The sequence below is a fragment of the Osmia bicornis genome, chromosome 5, assembly GCF_907164935.1.
Source record: "Osmia bicornis bicornis chromosome 5, iOsmBic2.1, whole genome shotgun sequence".
In the NCBI taxonomy this organism is placed as follows: Eukaryota; Metazoa; Arthropoda; class Insecta; order Hymenoptera; family Megachilidae; genus Osmia; species Osmia bicornis.
In genome coordinates, this window is record NC_060220.1 from 7,756,720 (window position 1) to 7,779,819 (window position 23,100).

The window sequence follows — 23,100 nt, forward strand, 5'->3', positions numbered from 1 at the left end:
GGTAAGACACCTCTGACTCCATTACACCTATATAAACTACTACTAGCCATCGGCGAGGGTTTAGTCGAACGATTATTTTAAACGCGAGCACGGAGGTGTTTGTCCCATTTCGTGCCTCTAAGGGCTATGATATTCCTATGGTGTTGATAAAGGTGAGATGGTTAAGAACATACGTTTTGTTAATACAATAAGTATCATTATTTAAAACTGCAATAAAATCAGTGTTTTAAAAAAAAAAAAACTTCCATACATGGTATAAAAAAAAATACAGAAAGTTGTTTCTATTTAATATTTATGTTTGAAAATTAAACACAGAGAAATAAAGTTCTGAAGTTCAATTAGAATCGGTGAACGTGAAATTCAAATGTATTCTTCGACGCATAATGTCAATGTTTCTATTGGAAGTGTGTGCATTGTCAACAGATAATAAATGATTTCTCATAAACGTTCGACGAGTTTTCTTTAGGTGGCATAGAAGTCCATTCATCGTATTTAATAAAAATCTTACCGAGCGTTCTTTCATCCACTTTGCACGAAAACCAATGAAAATGTGAAGAATCAGCGACGTTAGCAGATGATAAAATATACATGCGTCAATGAAACAGAAATATGTCTATTGGGAATAAAAAGGTTTGCGCTACTCTTGCGGTGCAAGATATGACGTATTGTGAGTGTATATTATGGACTTTGAGCAAATCTTGAGCGGTCCAGAAGGATCTGGTGGGAGCAAACGTTTAAATAGCTTGAATCTCTATGGGTGCGCGTGAGTTCAATGTTACGGCTCGAAAAAATTTTTGGTCCACGGTGTTGTTCGATGCTTTACAGTGTTTTTGTCACAGCAAATCATACATTTAATTAAATATGGTTGTTACAGCCCAACAAATAGTAAGTGACAATGTTCCTTCCTGGTTGAAACATCAGTAGAATACCAATTAAAATATAGTGACTACTCGTGATTTTCACTTGGTACACTTTAAATGAAATGTTCGTTAACAAGAAGAAAATGTGTGAAAAGAAATTTTATTAGATGTACTCTCATTTATCATAATTATCAGTGTTGTTATTTATAATCAACGAAATTTATTTTTAACTCAGAAGCATTGTTCTCCACTGTGAAACATTATTATTCAATTGGCACGTTGCTGTAGTAATAGCACGTTCCAATGAATCAATTAATTGGGGATACAACTTGAATAATTAATTAAACAGATTGGGGGGGGAGGAGCTGACCCTAGTAGAATTGAATTTTATTTTAAAAACTCCTTTGTTTTACAAGAATATCAAAATAATTTTGTTATCATCAGCATGTTTTCATTTCTGATTAAAGATTTTCGCACATTATCGATGCTTGGTAGAAAGAGCGGTGCTTTACTGTGGACAGGGTACACGTGTATACACTTATAAGATACTGACTAGGCATGCTAATGAGTTAATGTGTTTTTAGCCGTGAGACGAACACAAAATAATTAACTGAAGCGTGATAACAAACGCGATGGCTAACATGTTTTAGAAAAATGTTCCATCCATTTCTATTAGAAAACCCATGGAAATAATTTTTAACAATTTTTCAAAGATTTTACGACATTACAGAAGTCAATGAAGTTTTATGTGTTTAACAAAGTAATTATTTGTTTTGACAGTGGGACCAGACACCAGGTGGGGTGTGGACTTACCTCATTATTTTAGCCAGTGTTTACATTTTGTATATTCTCAGGACTTACATCAGAACAGTCATATTTGTATCCCGTTTAAACGGACCGAAAACAGTGCCTTTCCTCGGAAATGCCAGATGTGTTCTCAAAGATAATTGTAAGTAATCAAAAATGACTGAAGACATCATTTACTCTGTCACAGGATCTATGAAATTAAAGAGACGAGTGGATAAGGGTGTTATGTAACATACGTTTAATCAATTTTTTGATGTAATAATATTCTTTGAAATTGGATGAAATTGAAATTTGAAATGTTTCAGTGCTGCATAGACTGGCGCACGAAAGTCAGTCGTACGGTCGTATCGTCAGGATATGGCTGACAGGATTACCATACGTAATACTCATCGAACCGGAAGACATCCAAATAGTCCTCAGCAGCATGAAGCATACACGCAAGATATTCTTCTATAAATTACTCGACAATTTCCTCGGGAAAGGCTTGATCACCAGGGACGTGGATACCTGGAAGACTCACCGGAAATTCTTGCAGCCTGCTTTTCATCTTCATATTCTCGAGAGATTTACGAGTACCTTCGCAGAATGCGCGGACCATCTGATGGACCAGTTCCTTAATAAGAATAATCAAGAAATCAATATCACCTCTTTCATCAATGATTCGGTGTATGATATTTTAAGCGGTAAGCAGAAATTAACTTTTTTGCAAAAACATGTATTAGAAATGGGTTTACACTATGATGTCACTCATAGCTCATTTGATCTTCAAGAATGCACATAAATGTACTTTGCATATGAATAAGAAAGTCAACATTTTGCTCGACGAAGTGCTCTTTTGCAATGCTTTTATTGAAAATACCACGAATAATTAATAGGGTCACGTTTCTTCACGTTTATTCGTTAGACATTTTCTTATCGAAATAAACAGGAATTAAATCACAGATTTTCCACATCATTTTTTACATCAGAAACGTAGCTCTTTGTGATGTTAATGACAAAGATGATATTTTGATCTTCTAAGATGATAATTATAAATCTTCTAAGAATATCATTTGCTATAATTGTACAAAAAAGTGAAGAAACATCTGCACTCTGAACTCGTTATTTATACAGTTTTATTGTTGAATGATAAACATAATGTTCATATTTGTTTTGTTATTAGAAGTACACGACAAATTTGTTATTCATAGCATAAAGTTGAAATCCATTTGAATCTGAGACGGGTGATAAGTACGTGTTAAATACCGAATAATCTTAATTAGCATTTGAAATGAACTTTTGTTTCTCCGATGTTTCAAAATTTGCAACGTAATACCTACTAGTAGATTTTCGTTGTAAGAAAACCTCTGGATTACGTGCACACCGTCACCGAGAATCGGTGGTAATATTTGAAATTATTATTAACTATTTGCAGAAACTGTTTTGGGAATCAACCGAGCTAGTCGACAATCTGGTTTAATCATGGATGATGATCTGCCTTTCAGAAAGTGAGAATCGAATAATATTTTTGTCTAGTATTTATTTGCTCCATATAAATCATTCCAATTGCCAAAATTTTTACAACTTTAATCTATGCTTTTTCTAATTACAACCATAATAATTGTTGAAGTTTCCAAACAATTTTACAATTAACAGTTATATATTTTTCCAGGGGACAAATCATGTTATTGTACCGTATGGTAAGACCCTGGTTGTTAATTGAATGGATCTATCGACTGACAAAACACGGAAGACAAGAGGAGAAACAACGGAAGGACCTATTCGACACTTGCTTCAAAATGATGAAGGAGAAACGTGACCTCCTACGAAATAAAAATATCAATGTGAACGAAACGAAGAATACCAAGAGGACATCTTTGCTCGAGTACATGGTTGAAATGAACGAGAAGAATCCTTGCTTCACCGACGAGGACATCGTCGAAGAGTGTTGCACGTTTATGTTGGCTGGACAGGATTCAGTTGGCACTGCAACAGCGATGACAATTTTCCTTTTAGCCAACCATCCTGAATGGCAGGAGAAATGTATAGAAGAACTGGATAATATTTTTAATGGAAGTTCGAGGCTTCCAGCAATGAAAGATCTGAAAGATATGAGGTGCTTAGAGATGTGCATCAAGGAATCCCTTCGGTTGTATCCTAGTGTACCGATAATAGCTAGAATACTCGGTGAAGACGTGAAAATCGGTACGTTTTTATTATTTCTGATCCACATGGAAAAATATTCCAGACTTCCTTTATTGATCTGAACATTAACGCCTTGATTACTATGTGTTATGAGAACGGTCATATAGACATAACGTATTTAAATAAGAATTATGCAGAACACTCTATCAAGAATTGCGTAGCAATGTAAACAGTTAAGAACACGAATTTTAATTGCATGATTATTAATGTATGTTTTAGGAAAACACGTGGTTCCAGCGGGCTGTGGTGTATTCATATCACCCTACAGCACCCATCGCTTACCCCATCATTTTCCAGATCCTGAAGCATTCAAACCAGAACGTTTTAATTCAGAAAACTCTGAGAAAAGGCATCCCTATGCTTATATACCTTTTAGTGCTGGACCAAGAAATTGCATTGGTATAATTACTTTTCAAGATAAGTTACGTGCAGTCAAATTATATGAATGTTTTTTCAGGTAATAAATTTGCAATGCTGGAAATGAAATCCATGATTAGTGCCATTCTTAGAAAATGTCGATTGGAATCTATCCCGGGCAAAAAGGAGGTACGACCAAAATTTAGGATGACGATCAGAGCGCAAGGTGGACTCTGGGTGAAAGTAGTTGTGCGGGATCAAAAATGAAAAATTGTGTAAACTTAATTAACTTAATTATAATTTGACAAGTATATGAAATCTTTGCTCAGATTACTAGTAAATTATTGTTTTCGTACGTTTTTAGTGTAAGAGTCTTCGATTTTTCATTGTTTAAAATATATCTAATATAAATAGTATCTTTATTTAATGAAAAATCGATGGATTTTAGGATTTATAGTACCTTATAAAATAATTGTAATATGTATCTTATAATTCTTTATATTTTTATTTTACGATTAAACGTTAAACATGTAAATAAGTAATGCTAGCTGTAAGTACCCTATGTAAACCTCTTACCATTTTTCTGTTACATCATGCTACATCGATTGAAAATGATATTACATCTCAGCATTGCAAAAGAGTAGAAAGCTGTAAAAGATATTCAAATTAACATGTATAATAATATTAATTTCAGCATGTACAAGAACCCACGAATTTTTAGATGGGTATTGTAAGAAACTTAAAACAATATATTATTCAGTTTTTTCTTTGGTATTTATTATTTTAAAGGTTATTTAAGTATTACAGTTTTGAATTACACAATTTAAAATTTCCACCAATAGCAGTTATTTGCCATCCAATGTCGCCCAATCAGAATCGTCGTTATTGGCTGCTGCACAATACGTTATTTTTCTTCGTTACTTCGTCCTGAGTGCACGTGCTTCTAACCGGAGAAATTAAATCGTGTTAAAATATTATATTAAATTGTATTTCTGGTATAAAAGGTATAAAAAACAGAAGGAAAAGTTGCAGAGAAATCCAGATGCACAACTTCTGACATCAATTCTACATTGTCTTCAGAAATACGTGAGGTGAAATTTTTTATTTTTGCGTCGAATTCAGATTCAAATTGACGTAGTATTATCTTAATTATTCTTCTTTATATTGACAATTCCGTACTCCGTTTTCATAATTTATGCTTTTAAATTCTGAAAAATGATTTAGCTTTTTCAATTTCACTAAGGTTATCTACTTTATTAAATATTTCTTAGTAGAATTACTACATAGGATACGGTTATTAAAGTAATATTTCTCTTTATTTATTATATAATTACGAATAAATAATAGGTAAATCGAGATAGGTGTTGCTAAAAAAATATATTTTCTTTGGTATTTATTATGTGAACGTTTTCGTTAATATTAAAGTCTCGAAGTATGCAATTTCCTGTTTTCCATTAATGGTGGTGGTTGACTATTCCATTTCGACCAATCACAGTCATCTTCCTCCATTTTGACCAATCAGAGTTGTCTTCCTTTCATTTCGACCAATCAGAGTCGTCGGTATCGACGCTATGCGCAAGTTTGACTCACTACGTCACTTCCGTTTGACGCTTCGTCGCGAGTGCACGCGTTGTGACAAATATAATTAAAAACTATTAGAATATTATATTATATTGTATTTGTTGTATTAAAAATACGAAAAACAGAAGGAAAAGTCGAAGAGAAGTCCAGATGCATGATTTGTGGCATCAATTCTACAAAGTCTTCACAAATACGTGAGATGAAATTTTTCACTCTTGTCACGAATTCCAATTGAGATTGTAAGATCATTAGTTTAGTTATTTCCCTTTCATATCATTAATTTCTTCAACATTCATGAATTTTCTTATGTTTTTGGTACTTTTTCCATAATTTATAGCTTTAAATTGTGAAAATTGATTTCTATAGTTTAATGAGCATCGTAATATCACGAGAACGGTTTGTCTACTTGCTTCGGTACCAATCGGCATCGTTCGGTTATCGCTCGGCACCGGCCGGTGTTCCGTGGGGAGGGAGGTCGCATCATTTCTCTCGCGAACGTCGAGGTGATAAGACGTGTCGAGTACATCGTCCCGTATAATTAGTAGTTACATGGGTACGCATAGTATACCTACTGATGAGATATTTTGCATAAATTATAGACTTTGATCGTTTGTTAATAATAATTTTATTGCTGTTGGTTAAATTTTATTTATATAAATTTGTATTTTTTATTTGTTACAGATATTTGGTTGATATTTAAAAGACGCCATGAGAGATTGGTTTGAAATACAATTTCGTAAAGAATTGGTAACATTTTGATTTATTGTAATTAATTATTAATATTGGTTATTACTTCTTTTTTTATTATTGAGTTGTTGTTAATTGTAAGGATTTTGAATAATTAATTGGTATCAAGGTCAAGAAAGAGAAGATTAGAGAAATTTTTGCTTTTTGATCAATTAATAGAGAAAGAATAATTAATTTTTCATTTTATTAAATAATTTCGATTAGTAATTTAATACATGTATTTTAAATTAGAACATAATTGAAACAATTTGTATTCTACTGCAGATATTTGCTTCTTTTCTTCAATTATTTAGTTATATTTCTATTGTTTTAAACAATTTATTTTTGTTAAATTATAGAAATTATATTATAATATACAGTTTTCGGTGCAGGTTTAAATTAAATAGAAAATACGTTATTAAATCACATGATGTTTATGCATCATTAATTATCGGACGTTGTTTATTGAAAAGAATTTGGATAATTTATAAATTACGACGTAATAGAGTTATCAATAATTTTTAATATGCTTACAATTCTAACAACGAAAATCCTCTGCTTTAATAAAAGAGTCTATTAGATTTATTAAACAAAGATTTTCTATCTCTGTAATATTCATTGAAATGTTTATCTACAATTATTTAAAACATTTAATTCTTACGGTATTAACTAGGATCAATATTCTACTTTAATAATATTCGTGTTCGTTGAAGACGTTTCACGAACACTGATATTTTCATTTACAGGCGATTAGTAATAATATTTCCTTAACGAACGCTCAATAGGAAGAATGTTTGTTTATATATTTCCACTCATCCCAAACTTCCCCACTAATCTTTTCTTCCAGGAATTGTTGTAGCCGCGCGCAAGGCGGTCGGTAGAGTCAGTGTTTGTACGAACATACTTTCAATGTTTCCATTTCTTCAAGGGTGAACTGGCCCTGTATAGAGTTGCGTTTGTACGACTAGGAATCACGCGAAAGTAGAGTCAGTGTTTGCTGCGTATTATAAAATATTTTCTAGAGCATCGTGGCTCTGATTTTTCTTTTTCCATCGCGAAAGTAGAGTCTACAATTATTGTACGCCGGAAATTATTCACGGTCGCGATACTAGTCTTTACTTTTTTAAATATTTTTTTTTCTAATTGCTCGATATATCGCGTATTAGAGTCGCGGGCATCACTGAAGAGGAGTCTTGGGCGATGCTCCATAAGGAAAGAGTGTAAGTATCTTATTACTTTATTCAATTAATTTTAATTCAAATAGAATCATTTACAATTTCAACACTTAATAATTGAAAGTTCATTTTAACTGCTAATATTTTATAAAATCTAAATTCATATATAATTTTATTATATCAAAAATTGATATAATTTGCAAAATTAACCGTAATTCTTTTTTGTTTTGTTACAGATGAATTTTTTGATTTTGCCGAGTTCCTGGATATCCCGATGATGGCTTTCTTCACGACTTCCGTCTTGGTACGTCACTTAATTGCTTTTTATTAAAATAGAATAATTTTCAATTTCAACACTTGATAATTGAGATTTCTTTTTAATTGCTAATATTTTATAAAATTCAATTTCATATATAATTTTATTAGAATAAATATTGATAATTTTCAAAATTAACCGTAATTCTTCTTTTTTTTTACAGATGAATCTTCTCCTACAAGGCAGCCTCCTATCTGGTGTTTTCCATCCTCCTACTTGACTGTCGGAAGAAGAGTATATCTGCGAACGGTGAGTCGCATGTTTTATGGTTCCTCCGGTGCCCAATCATGTCGAAGGACGAAAAGTCCGAATCGACACGGGTTACCGGTTGTATACGTGGTTAGCGAGCATGGTGACCATGGGTATGATTATACTCATGAGTAGCAACATTTTTATTGTGTTTTATTTCATTTAGTTCAGGCTAGGTCTTCTTGCACTTCGCGTTTAAATATTATTTCTATTCCACATATTCCGATAAATATTTATGAAATAAGTATATGAATGCTTTTAAATGTTTATGATACAATTTTATAATAAAACGTGGAATATGAAATATTTTAATACAGAAACAATTTTATTTAGTTTTTCTTTAAACAGAGAAGTCAGATACTATCTGATTTAGTTATTCCAAAGATTCGAATCGATATAATATTGGTAATATAATATGTATATTGGATATAAATATTAATGATGCTTTTATATTGAATTAATTACATTTTATACGTTGTAAATTCAAATATAATTTGAGAAATTTTTCCAAGTAGTAAAGTTCAATCCATTCTATAGCAAAGTTTAACTTACACGTTCATGAAAAATTGAACAATTTATGTGCAAGAAGACAATTCGTGACGGGTAGATTTCCAATTCAGAGTGATCTGTTTGAACACATTTTGCATATTCTTGAAAATTTACTCTGAGGAGGGAGTCACCCAAGGATGTTTTAACTTTATATTAATTTTCATAGTAAATTCGTTTTTTCATTGCAAAGAATTCTTAATTAGAGTCATTTTCGTTTCAATAAAGTATTAAATTCAATTTTTACAATAAATTCTTTTTCATTAGAGTTTTCCATTTATTAAATTAGTGTTGCGAAAAATTTCCGTCGCGGGAGTAATTATGACGATGCTCACTCTAGTATTCGGTGGGAATCTTTTGTTAAGCAAGTTATTAAGCAAAATTAATCCGTTATTAAGCAAAATTAATCTGTTATTAAGCAAAATTAATCTGTTATTAAGCAAAATTAATTCGTTAATAAGCAAAAGATTCCGCGGCCTAAGACCGTGAACACCATCTCTGGGAGATATACCCATGCATTACTAGGCCTTTGCAGGCGCAGTTTTAGAATACGGAACATATGAAAATATGTTACCATATTCTAAACTGTAGTCCTTTTGTCTATACTATGGGCGTCCGTCAATCTGACACCGTTGGATGCAACGTGTTGGACGGGCGGGTAGCGCTCTTAGCGAAGGGGTGCACTCTGTCCTGGCGTTACGACGTCCAGGCGGGGTGGGTGGTATGTAGCGTCTGGCGTATGAACTAGGGGGCGTGAGACCCTTCGTTGCCAGCTGATATTAGTAGTGCAGCATTTTTACGTCGTAATTGCTCAATATTGCTTTCAGTATTTGTTCTTAAAGCTTTATATGTATTTACAAAGTCGAGTCACTTTTATTAAAATGGTAAAATATTAGCCCGTTAGATGTTTATGTACTAATCATGTTTCTAGATCAGGATTTTCAGGTTTAACCCTTTCCGTGTTTATTGCCAAAGCCCATTCACGTGCCCAGGTGCTACTTGGATGGGTAGAGGCAATGGGTACGATGACTTAGTTCATAAGAATAATAATTAATAAGCGGCTGGCATTGTGTTAGTATATCGTGCCCGACGTAATCTCCACATGTGTGTGTGTGTTTTTAGGCTGTGGGATTGCGTCGGTTTAATAACTTTTTCATTTAACTTTTAATTTGAAATAATATTTTAATCAACAAGAAGTACGATAAACTTACAAATCAAATACATTACTATTGCCATTACTATAATATTACTATGATTATTACCATTACTGTATTGCCATTGCTATGAAATATTCTATATGAAAGTAGTTAATTAAATTTGTTAATTATCATTATACACAATGATTGCTAGCCATGTCAGACGATTTCAGTGAAAAATGGTACGTACCGTAGAGTGTGATGTGAGATGAAACTCGGGTGACGGAGGCGTCCCGGGACGTTCTCCCTAGTTTAGGCTCTTGCGCCCGGGTGGAGTGTATGGGGGTCGTGGAATGAATTTTTGTGAGAATGTGATTTTGCCTTTTTTAAATATAGCGTTAGGTAGGTAGGTAGTATACCTTCTGGTGTGTGTGATAGATTGTAAGCAGGTAAGGCCGGGACAGGTTGTCACAGTCTCTTGGTCGGGTAGGCGCGATTTCGCGTGATCAACCTGTACCTGGAATATATTTGAAGAATTGACGATACGATCGATACGAACGGAGTATGCCGTTCGCCTTCGAATCTATCTGTACAATTTTTCAAATTTTTGGCGACTTCATAAGTCGTCATACGCGATCGCGATGGCACGAAACGCACAAGTTCTCCTCGAGCACGGCACGTGTGCACAAACAACGACTTATATAAAGTCCTTTTTCGTCCACGTGTCAATTAGAGTTTCGCGATTTTTCTTTTTTGTTGATTGTTTTTTTTTTGTTTTGCGAATTTGCAAGTCTCGAGCTTTAGATATAAGTTTCAGGTGGGTGGACCGCCCGAAAAAAGAAGAGGCTACATGCCGAAGCGCCCCGACAAACTGTCTTTCAAGAGGGGAACTACTAATGATTTTGCATCCTTTTGCAAAAAAGGATGGGAAATCATTATCGTTGCTACTTTGTCACTGTGCTCGCCTGTAGTTGTAGTTTTGTAATTTCAGGACAAGAGGGGGCCCGTGACCCCCATGATTTTGGGCAAATCGCGTTTTTAATTTAGTGTTACGAATATTGACCACGGTTCAATTTAGTGTTGCGAACTTTAAATATCGCGTTTTTTTCTTGCATTGTTTTAAAATAGAATTTAACTTTTCAATGTTGATTGCTTTAAGATTTTTGAGAGTTTTGCTTCTTAATGTTGATTGCTTTAGTGTTGCGAGTAAAACATTTACGGTTTGAGAATCCTCCTTTTTTGCATTTTAATTGCATGTCTCTTAAAGATAGCGTTGCGAATGACATTAGCGCGATTGTTTCCCAGTGTTGCGATTTATAAATACGCGATTGCTTTCCATTAGTTTATAGAGTTCCCTGCTAATTAGTGTTGCGGTAATGAATATTCGCGTTTTGTATTAGAGTTGCGATATATGATGAAATGCCCAAAAACGATCCAGTGGAGTTGCCATGGTCCATAAGGCAGCTATGGACCAGCTGCCGTGATACAGCCTTGGATTGGCTGTACCCCTTTTTTAGATTAGTGTTGCGTCTTACAAAATTCGGTAGATTTGAGTAGTGTTGCGTTACAGTTCGCGTTTTTTCTTTTTTTCCTTTTTTCAGCTTAGTGTTGCGCACAATGGAGCAGCCTTCACGCGTACGCTTTTGTACATATTCTATAATTAATGAAATTAGTGTTGCGAGTAAAAAATTCACGGTTTGAGAATCCCCCTTTTCTGCATTTTAATTGCATGTCTGTTAAAGATAGTGTTGCGAATGACATTAGCGCGATTGTTTCCCAGTGTTGCGACTTATAAATACGCGATTGCTTTGCATTAGTTTATAGAGTACCCTGCTAATTAGTGTTGCGGTAATGAATATTCGCGTTTTGCATTAGAAATGCCCAAAAACGATCCAGTGGAGTTGCCATGGTCCATAAGGCAGCTATGGACCAGCTGCCATGGTACAGCCTTGGATTGGCTGTACCCCTTTTTTAGATTAGTGTTGCGTCTTACAAAATTCGGTAGATTTGAGTAGTGTTGCGTTACAGTTCGCGTTTGTTCTTTTTTTCTTTTTTTCAGCTTAGCGTTGCGCATAATGGAGCAGCCTTCACGCGTACGCTTTTGTACATATTATATAATTAATGAAATTAGTGTTGCGAATGAATTCGCGATTGTTAATTAGTGGAAGTAACTATGACTCACATTCGGTGGGAATCCTTTTAAGGATTCCGCGGCCTGAGACCGTGAACACCATCTCTGGGAGATATACCCATGCATTACTAGGCCTTTGCAGGCGCAGTTTTAGAATACGGAACATATGAAAATATGTTACCATATTCTAAACTGCAGTCCTTTTGTCTATACTATGGGCGTCCGTCAATCTGACACCGTTGGATGCAACGTGTTGGACGGGCGGGTAGCGCTCTTAGCGAAGGGGTGCACTCTGTCCTGGCGTTACGACGTCCAGGCGGGGTGGGTGGTATGTAGCGTCTGGCGTAAGACTAGGGGGCGTGAGACCCTTCGTTGCCAGCCGGTGTTTTGTCATAGTTCAGAATGTTTGCAATTTTGAAATTAGTGTTGCGTGTGATTTCGGTTTGTTTTATAGGGTTTGCTTAGGGATTGCTCTTATGGGCAGTCAAACTTTTCTTTTCAGGTTCCCCTGTACCCTTCCTCCCACTGCCACACCCCCATTCTTTTTTCTTCCCTTTTTTTAATTTTGAAAATTTTGAGCGTTCGGTTGTTGGAAATACTGTTAAATAAGATACGAATTAAATCTTTTCAGAATAATATTAAATAGGACAAAGTTTTAAATAGAACTTTATCCAAAGTTTTATTTAAAATGAAACTTCATTTTATTTTATGATGATTGGAGATAAAGTATTTCAAGGAATATTTGTTCATTTGAAATTGCTTATTTAATTTTGATTGTATTTTGTTTAAACAAAAGTAGCGGATGATCGTTGTTAAGGTTGTTCAATTTGAATTTTTTATCGCGATATTTAGTTTCAAGCTTACGGAAAAGCTAATTCATGTAGTGTACTTTTATAAATTTTCAAATTCATTTTCATAAATAAAGTCCATTCGCGATTTTTTTTGTTGGTTTTACAAATATCATCAAACTTGCACTATAAAGGTGTATTGAATAATATAATGTAATAAAGTTGAGTAGAGTCATGGTTGTGAATATATTGCAGTAAAAAATAATTATTTCAATTTAAAAATTATATATTATTCTTTACTAAATGAACAAATGTTAAATATTATGCAATGAAATGAAATAATTAATGTTTCTAATTGAAATTACTTACTTAATAACAATTTTTTTTACAAATCCTTTTTGTTTTTACTTTGGTACCAAAATTTGCTTTTAATTCATATTTTGTCTAATTGATGTTTTCTATTTTGGAAATGACTCATTAACCATTGTTACTAATGGATCTTCTTTTCAGCTATTATATTTTTTTTTTTTCTTTGTATGAATTCGATTAATGAGTTTCTGTTGCAGAAAAATATCTTTATAGGAAGTGTGAATTAATAATATCAGATAATAGAGTGGAAGAAGTGTAATATAAAATTTAGAGTTCAGAAATGGAATTCAATGTATCCAGTTAAGTAAAACGAGGTGAAAAGGGAAAATGATTCTTACGAGTGGTAATATCTAAACCGTACTTTTTTTGTAAATTGTATTTAATCTTTTTCTGTTCCTTTCAGGCATGTTGTAAATTTATTTACAACATTATTATTATTTTCTTAAACAATGTTTAATCCTTTTCAGTTTATTTCAGGAAATATTCTGCTAACAACAAGAAAATCAACTAATTCTTCATATATCCTAGATTTAATGTTAGATTTAATGTTAGATTTAAGTGAACTTTTTACATTATTACGAGCGCTCGTATTTATAAGTATGTAGGATAAATATGCAATTGCATATTAGTAATTACAGATCTGTAATAAAAATAATATTAGTAGATAAGTAGATAGGCATGTAGTAAATAAAAATAATGCTCCTTTTGTTGTTATTTTGCACAACATTAAAAAATGTTTTGCAAATATGCACCAAAAGGGTGATGTTTATTGAATTTAAGTTAAAATTTGCATAAATGGAGGGTGGATGGGATGAGGTAGGGCGGGTCTCCACCCGCAGCAACCTCCTCGTGGTGAGACCTGGGCAATCGTTATTATTTGATACCTAATTAATAACTGCATCATTATTTCTATGGTACATTTATTAATTATGTAGCAAATAATACGAGCGAATTGGCTGCGAGATCTGTGGTTTGTTGTTTGTTCTCCTATATTATATCTGCTATAGGTTTTCGTTAATTTCTGCATTATCTTTAATGCACTTTTATTTCATTTTTATGTTACTATTAGAATAAACATTGCCAGCCCCTGTGAAAAGATGGTTGTCCACTACAGGGGCCTAGTAGATTTAGCATTGTCGGTAATTCAGTCTAGCAAGATAAATTCGTATTCATTGATTCGTATTGTGATAGATGGTAGCACCAAAGTCTTCCACATTTTCTGTTGAAGATGTGGGGAGTATAAAGCAGTCACAGTATGAAGTAACTGCCTCATATTGAGGCAGTATACATACACTATTTCAGACGATTCTACGCGTCATATATGGTCACACTTATAATTGCACGCGTAGAGTTCAATCAAAGTAACAAATTAAGTATTGAACAATATCACAGAGAAACTTTTATATACGTGTACTCTAACGTTTTATGAATCTTCATTGAAATATCACTACCAGTCAGTCTGTGAAATGCACTGAAGTGCAGTTTTTGTGTCAGTGTGTTAGCTCGGAAATATGGTTATATTTAGTATATGACGACTACAGTGTTTTGGAACACGGAGCACTGCCACTCCCCCGTTATATTTCTATATTTTCTTAAATAATTGAATAATTGACAAAAAATGGAGGATATTTTTCAATGGTGCCGTGAAGGAAACGCGATGCAAGTGCGAGTTTGGTTGGATGACACTGAACATGACATGAATCAAGGGTAAATACAAGATCATTCCTTTTTAGGAACAGTACCGCTCGATCTTCTTTTCAAGGTTTAGCAACAATGCTTCTTAAGCTTTCATCATTGTTATGACCTTACATTCAATTATTAATATTGTATTTCTGTTTGAATTTACTTAATATCAATCTTTACTTATTATTTCATATTCTATGTATAGTGATGATCATGGATTCAGTCCACTCCACTGGTGCTGCAAAGAGGGACATTTAAAATTGGCAGAGTTGCTAGTCAGTAGAGGAGCACGTATTAATGCTACAAACAGAGGAGATGATACCCCTCTTCATCTTGCTTCTGCTCATGGACATAAGGAAATTGTTCAATTGGTAAATCACATGTAATTAATTTGTAAGAAGAAGATTATTATACTTTGCGTTTAAGACATTTAATAAAATCTAGATTTGTAGTTACTTAGGAATCGAGCAGATGTGAATGTAACAAACGAGCATGGAAATACTGCTCTTCATTATGCTTGTTTTTGGGGTGATCAAGCAGTTGCCGAAGAATTAGTGGCTGCTGGTGCTCTTGTATCCATTGCAAATAAAGATGGTGATACTCCTTTAGACAAAGCAAGAGGTCATCTGGCTAAGAGATTACATGGTATTTGATAATGAATAAAATGTTATTATTTACATTTATTCTGCACACTTAAGTGTACTGTAACATCAAAAACTAATATACTATAAAATTTGGAATGTTAGATTTGGCTGTAGAATATGGACAGGATTTGAAAAAGATTCAATTCAAAGATCAAAGCTGGTTGGGTTTGAAGACTAGAAGTCGTAAGTAATGGTTGTATAGGTTCATCAATATGATTAATATACATAGTAGTAATTAATGTCTAATTATGTAGGAGATGCAACACTATCAAGACACAAAGGAATAAATATGGCAGATTTATCCTTACATACTCATTTAGCCAGTACACCGAGTGGAGAGACTTGGAGAGGACGTTGGCAAAATAATGATATCGTGGCAAAAATCTTAAACATACGCGAATGTACGGCGCGAATCTCAAGAGATTTCAACGAAGAATTTCCTAAATTACGAATCTTTTCGCATCCAAACGTATTGCCCGTTCTCGGTTGTGTTAATCAACCACCTCAATTGGCGACGGTTTCGCAATATATGGCGCGTGGGAGTTTGCATCGGCTTTTACACGGAGGTACAGGTGTCGTTGTTGATACAGCGCGTGCACTTAGATTAGCGCTCGATGTTGCGAGAGCTATGGCATTCCTACATGGTCTCGAAAGACAAAACAGATGTAGATTCCAATTAAATAGCAAACATATTATGGTATATTTCTTTTCATCATTAGTATGCGTGGATCTGGATATCCTTCGCTTATATGCGTTGACGGAGAAATTTCATATTTATAGATTGACGAAGATTTAACGGCTCGGGTGAACATGGCAGACTCTAAATTTTCGTTCCAAGAAGTAGGTCGAATTTACGAACCAGCATGGATGTCTCCAGAAGCCTTAAGTAAACGTCCGGCTGATATAAATCTGGAAGCTAGCGATATGTGGAGTTTCGCGGTTTTGTTATGGGAACTTGCGACCAGAGAAGTTCCGTTTGCAGATCTTTCGCCGATGGAGTGTGGCATGAAAGTTGGTTTAACACTTAGACATCGTAAATATAATATAATTTTTTATCTACTAATTATATATCCTATTTAATTAATTATAGATCGCATTGGAAGATTTACGTGTTAGTATACCTCCAGGAATCTCACCGCATCTTGCTAAACTCATTAGAATTTGTATGAACGAAGATCCGGGAAAACGTCCATCCTTTGACATGGTTGTTCCGATACTCGATAAAATGAAGCGTTAATTTTTGATACAATATTTTTTTTTTTTGTCAGTCCTCAGATCATAGAAAAAGGTATGTCATTCCCGAAGAAACTTAATGAACTTAATTATCTACTAAAACATTTCAGATGTTCAGTGCAGTGCCTCAACAAAAAGAACTGAATTATATTTTTTATAGAATTATATTTGACGTAACAATGTGCCTCCAAAAACTTCTTCCACGATATTGTATTTATATGCAATGAGCATTTTATTGTTATCTATTATTTATACAACGTATATCATATATCGTTAATGCTAATAATTATACTCGTATTTTCTAAGAGAATATTAACTTTCAATTTACAAACATTACAGTCGGTTTTTCTAATTGTTAATTTTATTTATAATATTGCCATTTATCGAATGTTATAAATATATACATATATTAGCTTTACTGTTACTTTTTCCATTATTTTACTTTAAATACGGCCAGCATACGTTGTTCAAATAGTAGAGACTAGATATTTTTTAACATTTGACATACTATTGTACTTTCACATCAAAATAAATAAACTTATACAGCAGCGTGACTTAATAACCCGATCATTTACTTTTGACGTTTATTAGCGGAATAATCTATAAGAAAAACTTGTACCGGAGGAATATGTCAGATAAAGTGAAATCAGTAATGTGTCAATGAATAAAATTAGCATACATATTTACACCGCTGAAAAATCATGTAAGACTTGGAAACCGTTGTCTGTACGAGATATTGTATCTTATGACGTAACCTTTTGATATCAGCAATTTGAAAACTTAAACAAACATATGATCGCAGTGCGAAAACGGTTCGCGTTCGATGTACACTCTCTATGCAGAATACGTTCGAGCGTTGTCAAGTTGGTGAAAGTAACGTTTACGATGAACGAAGAGCCGATTGTATCAGTGAAGGAGGGTAAATTACGGGGTGGTATTGTTAAAGGTGTATTGGAAACATCCTATATTGCATTCAAAGGGATACCCTTCGCTGCTCCACCCGTTGGAGAGCTTCGATTCAAGGTAAAACCACAGCTCCCTGATTATATGTTACGCCTACTCCATCTTTATTTTCATACCATCGTGCGAATGATTGGTACATGAGATCATATAACCTGAATTATTTTAACCTAGCATATTATAAATTGAATGTATTATATATTTATGATGGTCAAAATTATTGCATCTTTTAATAAAATTATAAAGACCATTAAACAAAGCAAACATTTTTCAGTAAAGAAGGATTTATTTGATCTTTATTTTTTTTTTTTTAATTAGTATATTAGCTCTTATTGTCATTATTTTACCTTTGGAATATATAAGATCCTCAAAATTATTGCATCTTTTAATAAAATTATAAGGATCATTAAACAAAGCAAACATTTTTCAGTAAAGAAGGATTTATTTGATCTTTATTTTTTTTTTTTTAATTAATGTATTAGCTCTTATTGTTATTATTTTCATTTTGGAATACAGGATCCTCAACCACCTGCGCCATGGTCGGGTATCAAGGATACCTCGCAAACTGTTGGCTACTCTTGTACACAATTAGAGGAGCTGCCTCCTTACAATGTGATAGGGAAAGAAGATTGTCTCTATCTGAACGTTTATACCAATTCACTTAATCAATCAAAGCCAGTTATGTTCTGGATCCATGGTGGTGCCTATATTGTAGGCAGCGGAAGCTATAAGATCTCGAGACCTGATTACCTTCTAACGAAAGACGTTGTCCTCGTTACGGCTAATTATAGACTCGGTGCATTCGGTTAGTTTTATTATTTCTCGAGAATATTAAACGGGAATTAAATCGTCGTCGTTCTGTTTAATTATTTATTGAGACGTCGCGAAACGCCGGTCATCGAGCCCGGTTGAAAATGTTCCCTGCCATTTTTCCTCTTAGCGAAATTTATTGAAATTTTTAAGGATTCTTGAACCTGGGTCACACGGTCGCACCTGGTAATCAAGGTCTGAAGGATCTGATAATGGCTCTGAAATGGGTGAAGGAGAACATCGCCAACTTTGGAGGGGATCCTGATAACGTTACCATTTTTGGTCCCAGCGCCGGGGGAGCGTTAACTCATTTCTTACTTTTATCGCCACGCGCGAGAGGTAACGTCGCCTATTATCATCATCTTGTTTAATTATTCTTGATAAGATTATACTACGTCAAAGTGTATGTATATCGACGCAACACGTATAGAACGGAAACTTTGAAAACTCCGCTAACGCTACGCGTCTATGTGTACATATCAGAACAGTGTCATGTAACAAGATGTATACCGTAGATGCAGTTGAAGATATTGTTGTTCCCTTTAGGATTATTCCACAAAGCGATCATGCAAAGCGGACTGGTAACGTGTTCTTGGACTACGAACCAAAGCCGTCCGGAACGCGGTTTCAAGCTCGCCTCGATCCTCGGAAAGGACTCCACCGATCCTGTCGAAGTGGTCGAATTTCTACGAAAGATTCCCGCCGCGGATATCGCGAAAAGCACAGCTTTGATTTTAACCACAGAGGCAAACAGTTTTTCCTTTGATCAGTATCCATCATTTCAATCGAATATTCGGGATACGACGAATATGAACAAATATTCTCTCTTTTTATTTTGTTAGGAGACGCATTCTTTTCATCTACCCTTTGCACCCAACACCGATGAGATCGCAGAGGATTCCGTTTTACCATTACCCATCGATAAATTACTTTCGACTGACGTTGACATTCCTGTGATGATCGGTTACACGTCTCACGAGTTTATCATGTTCTTCAAAGGTGATTCTGTAATAATCGAGAGTGTTCCTTTTATTCTTCAACATTAACATTTTTATTTCAGACAAGAGCCAGGCAGCAATGAATATTTATAATCAGTTCTTACCGCAACACGTGAAAAACTTAGCAGCGTTGAGGAACTTGGGTCCTGAAGAGACCGAAGAATTATTGAAAACTGTAAAGGAAAAATATTTTAACAATGAACCGATTGGCGAGGATAATATAGACAAGCTCGTAGAGTTTATCGGTGACGTTTATTTCGGTTACCCTGCGAAATTGTGCGCAGAGGATCGAGTGAAAAGGACGTCCGCACCCACTTATCTTTACAGATACTCGTACGTTGGCAACGAGAAGACGGCTACTGATTTGTTAGTTAAACGTCTTGTCACCGGTAATTTTAATTAACTATTAATCCATCGCAGGAAAGCGCAGGAAATCGTTTGAATGTTCGAGTTTTCCTACAAAGCGTGAAACAATGTAATAATTAATATTTCAGGAGCGTCTCATGTTGACGAGGTGTCGTATCTATTTTATCTGCCACTTTGCAAAACTGAAAATCCTGATCCTCCAGCGCCTGGCAGCGAAGATAGAACAACTATGGAACGTATGACTACGATGTGGAGCAATTTCGCTAGAACAAGGTGAATTTTTATTGAAATTAAACAAGTATTTGATATTAAGATTTATATATCGCGTATTTTTCAACACAGTAATCCAACACCAGTTCACGATGATTGTATCCAGACCACCTGGGAACCAGTGACGAAGGATAAGCTTTGTTATTTAGATATCGGCGATGAGTTGCAATTGTTAACTTTCTCGTCGCATATATTGAACTCTTAAGTAATTATTCGTGTAAGAGAAAAGCACGGTGGAGGAACAAGGTTTGGTAATAAATGATACTTTTCATATGTATTTTTTGAAATTCATATGTAATTTCTTATGATAATACATGTAATCGCTTCCTTACGGTTCAGAAGAAAAAACTAGAAAGGTGCGAACGTGGTGAAATAATAAATACGTTATCATTATATCTATGCTTGTAAAATGTCAGTGACAGCTATTTACATTGTTTTTTGCGGCAATTATTCACGAGCATTCTACACGGAAATCACGATAATTATATTTTAATGTATCTACACAGATAAGTGTTAAAAATCGAACTTGGTTCGTTCTCGATTGAGTTACAAAAAAATTTGCGGTAAAATTTTAGACTGATACATACATAAAAAAAAAAGAAGAAAAAGAAGAAAGAAGAAGAAGGGATTAACGATAATATCGGGGTTTGTGCTGTAAACAATCGTCCCAAACTTCGTGGAACTGATTAGAAACGTTGTTAAATAAATACTTTATTTTTATGATTAAAATAACGATTAATTCTAAAGTTCAAGTTCGCGCTATCGTATCGATGATTCTTGTTTTTCACTCCTTTTCGATATTACTGGATTCGTGAATGACGTATACCTAATGATGATATTTGGATGATTTACTTATTCCAGAAGGCAAAAGCTTTCTGTATCCTTTCGTTCTGTGGTTTTCCAGCCACCACAGGGACCGCAGGATACGTTCGTTGCGGGACTTGAGGAACGTTCGCCGGTGATTTCGATGCCGTTGCCTCTTTTTCGAACAATTTCGCGGTCCTACTCACGTTTCCGGTTGGCACGAACTTACTTCGAACGCGTCCGATTAATAGCCTTGGGTCCTCAATTTCGTTGACCGCTGCAAAGAAAAAAAGAATCAATTCATAAATATTTCAACATATCTTCGGTATTTATTGTGTTTCAATGGAAATGGAATTGGGTTTTTTACGTAAATTTTTGCAAAAATAACAAACTGCACAGTAAACACACCTTCATGCTGTCGGTTAATTTTAGTCACATCGCTCAGCGTATCTACCTCCATACTTCCTTTGGTACATTTCTTTGGATCCGAAACGTCAGAATTCTCCTGGGTCATCTCGTTATCAGTCATTTTCTCCATGAAGATTTTCCGATTTTCAAACTGTTCCACTTTCTTCGACACGCTTCTCGCATTACCATTGTTATTATCATTGTCCGTCTCCTCTTCTTTAATCGATGATATACCAAGCTCGTTCACTTGTTGCGAGGAAGAAGACAAATTCGAAATGCAATCGCCTATCCCAGAGTCTCTCGAATCACCTCTGAAGACACGTCTAAGCTTTTGATCGATCTTCTCCTTTGATACTTTCTCCGTTTCAGATATTTCTTCGTCGATTCTTTTCTCTTCAACCTTACGTATCGTCTTCACTTTATTCGCTTCAGGTACATCGGTTTCTTTGTTAATACTCGATTTTGAAGTGACTTCTTCAGATATATTGTTCGAATAATCTTCTTCGTTGCACGATGTCGTGGATGTTGAATAACTCTCGATGTTTAGAGTGTTTCTTTCTGGTTCGAAATTTTGGACAAACAAAGTTTCTTCTTTTATCGTGATACGCTCCTCGTAGCGGCATCGCGTGATTATCTCTTCCGTTTCTTCCTCGATCTTCTCCATAGGAACTGGCTCCTCCAAGTGAGCCTCGTCTGGCTTCTGTGCGTCTTTAGAAGTATCAGTTTCTTGAATCTCTTCGGATCCATTTCCTCGAGAACACGATCTTACGCGATCCCAGGTCGGTTCATTTTTCAGGGACGCCTCGTCAAGGTCCGACGAGACTCGTGCTTCTTCTCTCTCGGAGGAATCTAACGTTTCTTCCGGCAAGATGTTCACCTCCGTTTTGTAACAGAAGGAATACACGTTTCTCTCTCGAACATCCGACTCTCCCGTCGATTTTTTCTTTTCTGTTCGATCATCAATGTCATGTTTCTTTGATTCCGTTGTTGGGGATACGTCGAAATTGATGGGGCGCGGTGAATCAATGGGGTTTGGACGTTCAGAGGTTGGCGAGGATTCAGCGGTACCCGTTGGACTTCGTCTGCTGTTCGCTGAAAGAATTGCCATCCTTCCCAGTGCACGAATGGCGTTTCCTGTTTTCTATGGCAACAAACGAAAGCACACATCCACACGAAAATGATCAACCACGTGCTAAAGTTAGCTGGAGCAGCAAGTTTCTTTTTTAATTTTAACTCTTTCGCTGCTAGGGGTGATTGTATGCTGAGAGTAATTGTACGGAAATTCTTTAGTAGATGGTAAAATTTACATTTCTTTTTTTTCTCTTTAAATTAATGAAATACATGTTTGAAGCGTGTCACAATATTACGCAAGTACTATCTGATACTACTTCCACTACACGAACAACGTACAGATTCCTCAGCTTCTAACGTTAGATTACTTACCTTACATCGTATCACGCTTGGTCAAGCAAAACGGTTCAAAACAGCAACAAACCGTGCAAAACACTTGAAATCAAGCTTTACAATCGATTCTTACCTGCCACTTTCTTCGTACAATGAACTTCTTCAATTTCTCCGTCGGCAAGGCTATCCTGCTCATCGCTTCCGCGTGCTGGGCCATCCAAGGATGCTCCAAACACTGTCTTGCCGACATTCGCAATCTGCGAAGCGAAGAATAATTTTATTTAACTCGAAGAAG

The 23,100-nt window shown here is 34.9% G+C and overlaps 5 protein-coding genes across 7 annotated transcripts in view; 4 read left to right on the forward strand and 1 right to left on the reverse strand.

Annotated features, from left to right (window-relative positions):
* Positions 1-47: 47 nt before the first annotated feature.
* Positions 48-4,973, forward strand: LOC114880119 (probable cytochrome P450 4aa1). Of its 2 annotated transcripts, none has more exons than XM_029195760.2 (7): positions 48-152; positions 1,641-1,809; positions 1,973-2,350; positions 3,082-3,154; positions 3,319-3,851; positions 4,071-4,250; positions 4,309-4,973. In XM_029195760.2, exons 1-7 carry the CDS (start codon positions 138-140, stop codon positions 4,473-4,475), a joined length of 1,515 nt encoding a protein of 504 aa, XP_029051593.1. In that variant the 5' UTR covers positions 48-137; the 3' UTR covers positions 4,476-4,973. The 2 variants fall into 2 exon arrangements, with proteins under 2 accessions (XP_029051593.1, XP_029051592.1); XM_029195759.2 differs by lacking the exon at positions 48-152 and adding an exon at positions 746-885.
* Positions 4,974-6,338: 1,365 nt separating this feature from the next.
* On the forward strand, positions 6,339-8,246 carry LOC114880114. The gene is made up of 4 exons (XM_029195753.2): positions 6,339-6,342; positions 7,538-7,735; positions 7,927-7,994; positions 8,170-8,246. The coding sequence occupies exons 1-4, from the start codon at positions 6,339-6,341 to the stop codon at positions 8,224-8,226; spliced, it is 327 nt and encodes a 108-aa protein (XP_029051586.2). The 3' UTR covers positions 8,227-8,246.
* A 6,079-nt stretch (positions 8,247-14,325) lies between these two features.
* LOC114878048 (integrin-linked protein kinase homolog pat-4) lies at positions 14,326-17,333 on the forward strand. 2 transcript variants are annotated; one of them, XR_003789693.2, is made up of 8 exons: positions 14,326-14,932; positions 15,114-15,279; positions 15,361-15,553; positions 15,655-15,735; positions 15,807-16,249; positions 16,333-16,563; positions 16,643-16,840; positions 16,896-17,333. XR_003789693.2 is itself a non-coding variant. In XM_029191406.2 (7 exons), exons 1-7 carry the CDS (start codon positions 14,844-14,846, stop codon positions 16,787-16,789), a joined length of 1,350 nt encoding a protein of 449 aa, XP_029047239.1. In that variant the 5' UTR covers positions 14,326-14,843; the 3' UTR covers positions 16,790-17,333. The 2 variants fall into 2 exon arrangements, 1 of the variants encoding a protein (XP_029047239.1); XM_029191406.2 differs by having other exon boundaries at positions 16,643-17,333.
* A 208-nt stretch (positions 17,334-17,541) lies between these two features.
* LOC114878047 (esterase FE4-like) lies at positions 17,542-20,584 on the forward strand. Its single transcript, XM_029191405.2, has 8 exons — positions 17,542-17,808; positions 18,262-18,550; positions 18,709-18,894; positions 19,102-19,301; positions 19,398-19,554; positions 19,616-19,942; positions 20,048-20,192; positions 20,262-20,584. Exons 1-8 carry the CDS (start codon positions 17,578-17,580, stop codon positions 20,392-20,394), a joined length of 1,668 nt encoding a protein of 555 aa, XP_029047238.2. The 5' UTR covers positions 17,542-17,577; the 3' UTR covers positions 20,395-20,584.
* LOC114878045 (titin homolog) overlaps positions 20,465-23,100 on the reverse strand; it is a 48,361-nt gene continuing 45,725 nt past the window's right edge. The window contains exons 48-50 of the mRNA XM_046285972.1: positions 22,939-23,062; positions 21,402-22,542; positions 20,465-21,270 (exon numbers count right to left, since the gene is read on the reverse strand). Of these exons, the coding sequence (XP_046141928.1) occupies positions 21,038-21,270; positions 21,402-22,542; positions 22,939-23,062 (1,498 nt within the window). The 3' untranslated portion in view covers positions 20,465-21,037. The remainder of the gene's footprint in view (positions 21,271-21,401; positions 22,543-22,938; positions 23,063-23,100) is intronic.